General features: G+C 44.9%; 1 protein-coding gene across 1 annotated transcript; it reads left to right on the forward strand.

The window, feature by feature from the left end:
* The first annotated feature begins 9,193 nt into the window (after window positions 1–9,193).
* On the forward strand, window positions 9,194–10,012 carry LOC142523933 (uncharacterized). Its single transcript, XM_075627667.1, has 2 exons — window positions 9,194–9,413; window positions 9,633–10,012. The coding sequence occupies exons 1-2, from the start codon at window positions 9,194–9,196 to the stop codon at window positions 10,010–10,012; spliced, it is 600 nt and encodes a 199-aa protein (XP_075483782.1).
* Window positions 10,013–10,592: the final 580 nt, after the last annotated feature.

Below are 10,592 nucleotides of genomic sequence, written 5' to 3' on the forward strand. Positions count from 1 at the left end.
GTTTCGTGTTTTGGCCTCCATTCCACCTAGATTTCGACCCTATCATTTTAGGAACATTATTTTATGATTTTTCAGCGTATTTTAATCATGACTATACGTCGGTTCAGGTTGGCTCGGAGTCATGATTAAATGCGAAGTCATTAGGCGTCATAGTCGCATCTTTTGAACGTAAATTGCATAGTTGGTCATGTTTAAGCTATTGCATATTTTTCATGGCACAGTTAGGTTGCAGCGAGCCTGGGAACGATCCAATCCAATCCAGTTGGTAAAATTACAGGAATTTTCATTATGCCAGTTAATTATTTTACGTGCATTAAATAGAAAATGATTATTTTTGAGATTTATGCGATATGGCTTGTGGTTCATTCACTATGTGGGAGTGTTATTTTTATACGGTCGCCAGTGACCGATCAGTTCAGTATGGTACCACCCGGTCGCCAGTGACCGGCCAGCTCAGTTCCGTTTCAGCCTCCCCGGTAGCCAGTTACCGATAAGTTCAGCTTAGTGCAGTGGCCACAGGCGTAAAACATAATCTCAACAGAAAATTTTACCAGATATTTCAGTACAGGCTCCAAGGAGCAAATATTTTTACAGTGATTTCCAGTTCAGTTATGCACGTATTATAATTGCTCAGTACAGATTATTTTCAGTATGCCTCAGGACAGGATATTTTATCTCATGCATATTTTAAATTCAGATTTTTACTCGTTACCTGCGATTTATGCATGCTGAGTCTTTAGGCTCACTAGACTTGATTGTTGTAGGTACTGATGAGGCCAGGGCCGAGGGCGGGGACCAGTGAGCCAGCTTGGGTCGGCAGTAGTGGCACCCGAGGACCTCAGAGCAGCAGTTGTTATTTTCTTCGCAAACAATTTTTATCAGTTGTTGGATATTTTTAAATCGTTGTTGTTGGCAAAACTTTGATTTTCTTCCGCTGCAATATTTTGAAATATTGAACTTGATTCACCAGTGATTTTATGAATGAGGCCATTTAAGTTCTTTTAAAAAGAAAATTTTTAATTTTCCGCAAATTTCCAAGCAAGTAGTTCGAGGCCCTTCACAGTTGGTATAAGAGCGGTGGTTCTGTATAGGGTTTCACTACTACTGACCGCGAGAAGCTCACGAAGCCACGCCTTTGGTCTGTAAGTTTTTTTTCAGTTCAGCATTTTGTTCAGCATTTCAGTTATAGCATGAATAATTTTGTCAGCATGCTTCCAGATTTTCAGTATTTCAGAGTTCATTTAAAATAAATTATGGAATTATGCATGTTAGTTACGTATGGGTTATGTTGGAACAGTATGCCCCCTAGACGCATTTTAGAGCGCAACAGAGAGGTGGAGCCTCGCCGAGAGGACAGAGAGGAGCATAGACCGGAGGGAGACCTACCACCTCCTCCACCGCCCCCACCGGACATGAGTGCCCAGATGTTAGCTGGGATGGCACAGTTCTTCGCACAGTTTGCGGGGGGCAATGCCGCAGCCGTAGCCGCAGCCGCAGCCAGGCCGACAGGGCCCGAGGCAGTGTATGAGCGATTCATGAAGATGCGCCCGAAGGAATTCTCTGGGGCATTTGACCCCATGGTTGCCGAGGGATGGATCAAATCCCTCGAGGTTATCTTCGATTTTATGGAGCTGGGGGACGCAGACCGAGTCCGATGTGCCACCTACTTGTTCACTGGAGACGCCCGCTTATGGTGGGAAGGAGCTTCGGTAGCCCTGACATTGGCTACACTTTCTTGGACCCGCTTTACGGAGGTTTTCTACTCCAAGTATTTTGCTGAGGAGGTTCGCACCAGGCTGACCACCGAGTTCATGAGTCTGAGACAGGGGGAAATGTCGGTTACGGAGTTTATCCGTAAGTTCGAGAGGGGCTGTCACTTTGTGCCCCTGATAGCGAATGATGCCAGAGCCAAGCTGATGCACTTCCTGGTGGGCTTACGGCCGATCTTGCGCCGGGATGTTAGGGTATCTGACCCTGCTACTTATGAGGTTGCCGTCTCCAAGGCCTTAGCCGCAGAGCAGGATCTGCGGGATATCGAGAGGGATCGCCAGGGCAAGCGCCCAGTCCAGGCACCGCACCGCCCTCCTCCTCATCAGCATCAGCAGCAGAATAAGAGGCCTTTTCATGGACCGCCCAGGAACCGAGGCCAGCAGCAGCAGCAGCAGCAACGGGGACGCCCAGCCCCGAGGTCTCAGGAGCACCCAGTTTGTCCCAGGTGCTCACGTCGCCATCCTGGAGCATGTATGGCTGGCTCAGGAAAGTGTTTTAAGTGTGGCAGTCCAGACCACATGTTGCTGCAGTGTCCTCAGAGGAATCTGCCTACCCAAGGCAGGGTTTTTGCTCTCCATGCCGCGGAAACCAACCCGGAGACTATGTTGTTGACAGGTACCTTTAAACTTTAAGTTATTATTTGAATTTCAGCGTTTTGGGAATCGGGATTTAGATTTTTGAACTTAGAACTGTTATAGGATTGCATGCTCTACTCAGATTTTTTTCAGAGGAAATTAAGCTAGAGGAACCTTGACCTTTGCATGTCTATAAGTTTAGATCTTGTAGTGGGATTCAACTTAGAACTCCGCTCTTTCAGGGAGAATTTTTATATCTGGTTCCGCTACCAAGGCCTTGATAGATTCAGGGGCCACTCACTCGTTTATTTCGGAGGTCTTTGCAAACTTTCTCAAGATCCAGACCATTGGGCTAGATACAGCCTTTTCAGTAGTGTTGCCGTCAGGCGAGGAGATGGCAGCTACCAATGTTATCCGAGATATAGACCTTGAGCTGCACGGTAATCTTGTTTATGCTGATCTGATTGTGCTACCGATGCCGGAATTTGACATCAACCAAGGGATGGACTGGCTATTGAGGAACAGAGTATTGATAGACTTCCAGCGGAGATCCGTTCTGGTCCGACCGCCTGGAATGGAGCAGTTCTTATTTGAGCCGGACAGGTACTTTTCTTTACCGCGCATTATTCCTTATGTTCAGGCTAGGAAGCTCATGCATAGAGGGTGTCGGGCATTTCTAGCAACCTTTTTATCTGTCCCCGAGGAACCCAGCCAGTCAGCCTCAGATGTTCCGATACTTAGAGATTTCTTAGACGTTTTTTCCGAAGACGTCTCTGGTATGCCACCAGAGAGAGAGGTGGAGTTTTCCATTGAGCTTATGCCAGGTACGGCTCCGATATCCAAAGCGCCGTACCGACTAGCACCGACAGAGATGGCAGAGCTTAAGAAGCAGATCCAGGAACTTCTCGACAAGGAGTTCATTCGCCCGAGCTTTTCTCCATGGGGCGCGCCGGTCTTATTCGTGAAAAAGAAGGATGGCTCGATGAGGCTTTGCATTGACTACCGGGAGTTGAATAGGGTTACAGTGAAGAATAAATACCCACTGCCGAGGATTGAGGATCTGTTTGACCAGTTGCAGGGAGCTTCGATTTTCTCCAAGATAGATCTGCGTTCCGGTTATCACCAGTTGAGGGTGAGAGATGCTGATGTCTCGAAGACAGCTTTCAGGACTCGTTATGGCCACTACGAGTTCCTTGTGATGCCGTTCGGTCTGACGAATGCGCCAGCGATCTTCATGGATCTAATGAATCGCGTATTTCAGCCGTACCTTGACCAGTTTGTGATAGTGTTCATAGATGACATTCTCGTCTACTCCAAGAATCGGGAGGAGCACAGCAGGCATCTGACCACAGTGTTGCAGACATTGCAGAAGCACAAATTATTCGCAAAGTTCAGTAAGTGCGAATTCTGGTTAGAGAAGGTGGCGTTCTTGGGCCACATTGTTTCTAGCAGTGGTATTGAGGTAGACCCCGCAAAAGTTGCAGCAGTCAGAGATTGGGTTGTGCCTCAGAATGCATCCGAGATCCGCAGTTTCCTTGGGCTAGCAGGATATTACAGGAAATTCATCCAAGGATTTTCCTCTATTGCCGTTCCACTCACAGCACTGACAAAGAAAAATGTGAAGTTTGTGTGGAGCGAGGAGTGTCAGAAGAGCTTTGATACTTTGAAGCAAGCTCTTATCTCAGCACCCGTTTTGGCTGTACCGTCAGGATCTGGTGAGTTTGTCCTTTATACCGATGCTTCAAAGCTTGGTTTAGGTGCAGTTTTGATGCAGCATGGGAGAGTGATAGCGTATGCTTCTCGACAGCTGAAAATCCATGAGAAGAATTACCCTACCCATGATCTGGAGTTAGCGGCCGTAGTTTTTGCTTTGAAGATTTGGAGGCACTATCTGTATGGAGAGAAGTGTCAGATCTTTACCGACCATAAGAGCCTCAAGTATTTCTTTACGCAGAAGGAGCTGAACATGCGTCAGAGGCGTTGGTTGGAGCTTGTGAAAGACTACGATTGTGACATTAGCTACCACCCGGGTAAAGCTAATGTAGTTGCGGATGCTTTGAGCAGGAAAGTCGCAGTGATGGCTCATTTGACGATGCAGAAACCTCTTCAGATTGAGATGCAGAGGTTTGATCTTGAGACTTATCCTCGAGGTAGAGTTCCTCGTTTATCTACCTTGACTATCCAGTCCTCTCTTATTGACCGTATTTGCAGCGGTCAGGCAGCAGATGAGCAGTTGGCACAGTGGAAGAAGAGAGATGAAGCCAAGGGCAGTGTTTTGTATTCAGTCAGCGACGGTATTGTGAGATACCGAGATAGGATATGGGTTCCTAGCAGTGATTCTATCCGAGCAGACATCTTATCAGAGGCCCATACGTCCCCGTACTCCATTCACCCTGGGAGTACGAAGATGTACAAAGATCTGCAGCTATTGTATTGGTGGCCAGGAATGAAGAAGGACATCAGGCGTTTTGTATCCGAGTGCCTGACTTGCCAGTTAGTGAAGGCCGAGCATCAGAGACCAGCAGGTTTGCTCAAGCCTCTTCCTATTCCCGAGTGGAAGTGGGAGAACATTACCATGGACTTTGTGACCGGATTGCCGAGGTTAGCCAGAGGATCGAATGCTATCTGGGTGATTGTAGATCGTCTTACCAAATCAGCGCACTTCTTGCCTATTAAGACGACTTTCACCATGGTTCAGTATGCAGAGCTGTATATCCGAGAGATAGTCCGACTCCACGGTATTCCAGTTTCTATCGTATCCGACAGAGATCCCAGATTCACTTCCTCGTTTTGGAAGAGTTTGCATTCGACTTTGGGTACGAAGTTGCTGTTTAGCACAGCTTTCCATCCGCAGACAGATGGACAGTCGGAGCGAGTTATTCAGATCTTAGAGGATCTTCTCCGTGCTTGCGTCATTGATTTCTCTGGGAGTTGGGAGTCGAACTTACCATTGGTAGAGTTCACCTATAACAACAGTTTCCAATCGTCTATAGGTATGGCTCCGTATGAAGCGCTGTATGGTCGCAAGTGTAGATCTCCTGTTCATTGGGATGAAGTAGGAGAGAGAGCAGAGTTGGGTCCAGAGATTGTTCAGCAGGCAGCAGATGTAGTAGTCAAGATCTGTGATAGGATGAGGACTGCTCAGAGCCGACAGAAGAGTTATGCCGATCAGCGGAGGAGAGAGTTAGAGTTTGCAGTGGGCGATCATGTCTTCGTGAAAGTGGCACCTATGAAGGGTGTCATGAGATTTGGCAAGAAAGGGAAGCTCAGTCCGAGATTCATTGGACCGTTTGAGATCCTCGACAGAGTTGGGACGCTAGCGTATCGTGTGGCTCTTCCGCCAAATCTGGCCGGAGTACACAATGTCTTTCACGTCTCCATGCTGAGGAAGTATATGGCAAATCCTTCGCATGTGCTGAACTTCGAGCCGTTGCAGCTTACTCCGAACTTATCTTATGAGGAGAGACCCGTGCAGATCCTAGACAGACAGGAGAAGAAACTTCGGAACAAGTTGGTTAAGCGAGTCAAAGTCAAATGGCTCAACCATTCAGAGGAGGAAGCTACGTGGGAGTTTGAGCCGGAGATGAGAAGTCGATACCCTGAGTTATTCGGTGAGTTCTAATTTCGAGGACGAAATTTATTTAAGGGGGGAAGGATGGTAGAACCCGTAAATCAGTAGACGTATAAGCCATGCATAATTCTAGATTTTTAAATTTAATTGACTTCATTGCATGATTATTTTAAATGCATTTGTTTGAAGTTAATTATTTCATTATTTCAGTTCAGTAGATTGATTTTTAGCATTTCAGTATTTTCAGTGAGGCCGGACCGGAGTTGGAGTTTTGAGATAGAATTTAAGATTTGAGAAATATTTCCAGAAGTTAATTTAGCTAGTAACTAAGTTCATTTAAGTTAGAAAGGAAGGTTTGAAGATTTAATTTAATTATTTGAGGTGATTAAGAAATGAACTCATTTAAGTTATTAAATTAAGGGGTTAGCTCACTAAATTATTTAAAGGATTAGTAAGGCTTTCAAGGATTATTAGTTGACTAGATAATCAACATTTCCCTTTATTTTATCATGCATTTTTCGGCCACCCTTAGTGCTAGAAGATTCATTTTCCAACTCACCAACTTTGACCAATTCTTTGCATGTAATTAGTAGGATAATTCTAGGATTTTTGGGAGCACAATTTAATTAAATAAATGGACATATCCTAGTCTAGAATCAAGCTAAATTTTGGCCACCACCTCCTAGAAGCATCCACCAACTCATTTGATATCAATTCAAAATTCAAATTCTAAAGGGGAGTGGACTTGGTCTTGATATGATCCTATTTTTGTGCACCCTTCTCCTCACCTTCATAACCATCACTCCCCCCTCCACCTCCACCGAAAATAAGACCCCTTTTCAGTAGAAAAAACGTGGATAGCAGCTAGGGAGAAAGGGAGAAAAATCGAGAGCCAAGAAAGGTAGAGAAGCAAGCCACTCCGTCTCCTCCGCGCCGTCTCGTCTCTTCTTTTCGTTTTCTTTCGAAACGAAACCAGGCATGTCTAGATTTCTTTCAAACCTCAATCAAGTCATATTATCATTTATTTTTCAGTACATGATCATGTTTTAGCAAGCAAAAACCGAGATACATGTCAAAATATTTTGGAACACACATGCAGAATTTCGGCTCTTCATGGCAAGCTTCACGTTTTCTGAGTTTTGTGGTTTCAGGTGATTGGTTCGATTCCAGGCTCCCAAGGCGGCTTGTATACATGTAGTAGGATGCATTAGGACCATGTTGGTCCATTCAAACCAGCCCCATGCTTGCTGGAAATTCAGAATGACAGCAAGTCCCTTAGGTGCAGAAAAATGTGGTTCGAAAATTCAGTTTCTTGTCAAGGGGTTGGATCTGATCTTGGCTGCCCCAAGGGCCTATAGCCATGGTTGGATCACTTCCCTAGCATGTCTAAGACGTGACTAAGTTGCCCTTTTGGTGGCTTGGTCCATGGTTCATCGGTTTTTAATAAAAACATCACAACAGCCCCTATACCCCTTCGGCTACTTCGGTTGGACAGCTTTTGGTTTCGGTTTGTGTTTGCTTGGTGTGGATCTTGGTTGGCCTATGGCCCTTAGCCACGGTTCATATCATGCTCCTAGATGTCTAGATCGTGCCATGGTCAATCAAATGGCCACTGGAATGATGCAAGACATCGATCATAGCATAAACACTACACACGCATGCACGTTGCTTTCGGTTGGACCCTTCGGTTGAGTTATGGTGTGATGCGGATTGTGGCTGGCCTAGGGCCCTTAGCCATGGTTCAAATTATTCCTTGGGATGTTGGTAAGAGTCTCTGGTCGGTGGTTCACGCACCTAATGGCTGATAGTCTCAAAACCAACGCAAGTCTTGTAGTTGCGCAGCTGCTGGAAATTACAGCAAGTTGCTGTGTCGGTTCAGAGGCTCGTTCGAGTTCTTGTTTGGCTTTTAGCCCATGGCCTTGGACTGGACAGTGCCTCATTGAGTAGGAAGGTCATGTTTACAACCGTTTGTCATTTGGATCATTTTTGAGGTCGTACGAGAATTTACGGTGCAATGTGCCAAATTGACTCTCGAAAGAGCGTTTCGTGTTTTGGCCTCCATTCCACCTAGATTTCGACCCTATCATTTTAGGAACATTATTTTATGATTTTTCAGCGTATTTTAATCATGACTATACGTCGGTTCAGTGTCGGTTCAGGTTGGCTCGGAGTCATGATTAAATGCGAAGTCATTAGGCGTCATAGTCGCATCTTTTGAACGTAAATTGCATAGTTGGTCATGTTTAAGCTATTGCATATTTTTCATGGCACAGTTAGGTTGCAGCGAGCCTGGGAACGATCCAATCCAATCCAGTTGGTAAAATTACAGGAATTTTCATTATGCCAGTTAATTATTTTACGTGCATTAAATAGAAAATGATTATTTTTGAGATTTATGCGATATGGCTTGTGGTTCATTCACTATGTGGGAGTGTTATTTTTATACGGTCGCCAGTGACCGATCAGTTCAGTATGGTACCACCCGGTCGCCAGTGACCGGCCAGCTCAGTTTCGTTTCAGCCTCCCCGGTAGCCAGTTACCGATAAGTTCAGCTTAGTGCAGTGGCTACAGGCGTAAAACATAATCTCAACAGAAAATTTTACCAGATATTTCAGTACAGGCTCCAAGGAGCAAATATTTTTACAGTGATTTCCAGTTCAGTTATGCACGTATTATAATTGCTCAGTACAGATTATTTTCAGTATGCCTCAGGACAGGATATTTTATCTCATGCATATTTTAAATTCAGATTTTTACTCGTTACCTGCGATTTATGCATGCTGAGTCTTTAGGCTCACTAGACTTGATTGTTGTAGGTACTGATGAGGCCAGGGCCGAGGGCGGGGACCGGTGAGCCAGCTTGGGTCGGCAGTAGTGGCACCCGAGGACCTCAGAGCAGCAGTTGTTATTTTCTTCGCAAACAATTTTTATCAGTTGTTGGATATTTTTAAATCGTTGTTGTTGGCAAAACTTTGATTTTCTTCCGCTGCAATATTTTGAAATATTGAACTTGATTCACCAGTGATTTTATGAATGAGGCCATTTGAGTTCTTTTAAAAAGAAAATTTTTAATTTTCCGCAAATTTCCAAGCAAGTAGTTCGAGGGCCTTCACACAAAACCTTACGACAAGGTTACTTTTGGCCAACCATGAGGAAAGATATTGGTTAAGCGGTGTCGATCTTGCCAAGAGCACGCCAATCTCCATCACTAATCCGCGACGTTGTTACAACCACTTGGAAGCCCCCTACCCTTTGCCCAGTGGGGAATAGACCTGGTATGACCTTTCCCCCAGCTACGGGGCACAGAAAATTTCTCATAGTTGTTGTAGATTATTTCACGAAGTGGGTCGAGGCAGAGCCATTGGCGAAAATTTCAGAGAAATACGTCATAGGTTTCTTGTGGAAAAGCATAGTGTACAGGTTTGGGATTCCTCGAGCACTGATATCGGACAACGACACCCAGTTCTCTGGAGCAAGACTAAAGGAGTGGTGTCAGGGTCTCTCTATCAAACAACTATTTGCGTCGATCGGCAACCCACAAGCCAATGGGCAAACAGAGGTAACTAACCGAATTATCTTGCAGCATCTGAAGACCCGTCTCGGCAACGCTAAATGAAACTGGGTGGAAGAATTGCCGAGCGCATTGTGGGCGTACCGAACTACACCGCGCACATCGACATGGGAATCACCTTTCAATCTATCTTACGGTGTTGAAGCTGTAGTCCCCGCTGAGATAGGAGAAACTTCATTGAGGGTGAAACAGTACAAGCAGCTTGAGAACGATCAGGCCCTTCGGGCCTCCTTGGATTTTATCGACGAATTGCGAGAGGAAACATCCATCCGGCCAGAAAGGTACAGGGCACGCATGGCTAAGGTTTACAATGACCGAGTAAATCCAAGATCCTTCCAAGTAGGAGATCTTGTGATGAGAAAAGCTGATGTCTTGTGCCCAGTCGAAAAACTTGACCCAAAGTGGGAGGGCCCCTATAAAGTGGTAGAGATAATCAAGATGGGAACTTATCGCCTCCAACACCAAAATGGGAAAGTACTACCTCGACCGTGGAATGCAGCAAATCTGAAGAAGTTTTATGCATAGAGGGACGTAGTTGAAAAAGAAAATAATATTTTATGTTTGGTTGTTTCCTGTGTCGTCATTTTGCCCATGTATCTCCATCATTACAGTATTCAATAAGATTATCAGTTATTCTCCAATGTTAGCAAGGACTTTTTTCATGTGAAATACTCCAAAAATGTATGCTTATATCATCACCTACCCGTGTATTCGTCGAAGGCTCCCAAAAAAAAAAGAGATTTGGCCAACCTCATGGGATTTCTGACATGACGGCTCTAGGGAAGGTCAACGATGAAATAAGTCATGGGATACCTCACCGCCCTTAATGGGGGTTTATGACTTCCCCTTGAGACAAAATCTTGGGAGATTGATTCCCTCCCAAGTACACATGAAAACAAGTATTACGCCATCACAAACAAAGCTAACACACGTCGCATAATATGAAAGAAATCATATATGAAATCAGCAAATATGAAAGTATCGCGGCCTTAGGGCTCAAATGAAACGATTATCTAATCCATGCAAAAGCACGATAAAATATATTACGATAAATAACAAATGAAAGTAAACAACTCTAAGGAGTAGTAATAAACGCAACTTAACG

Source organism: Primulina tabacum, chromosome 14 (genome assembly GCF_025594145.1).
Source record: "Primulina tabacum isolate GXHZ01 chromosome 14, ASM2559414v2, whole genome shotgun sequence".
Taxonomy (NCBI): Eukaryota; Viridiplantae; Streptophyta; class Magnoliopsida; order Lamiales; family Gesneriaceae; genus Primulina; species Primulina tabacum.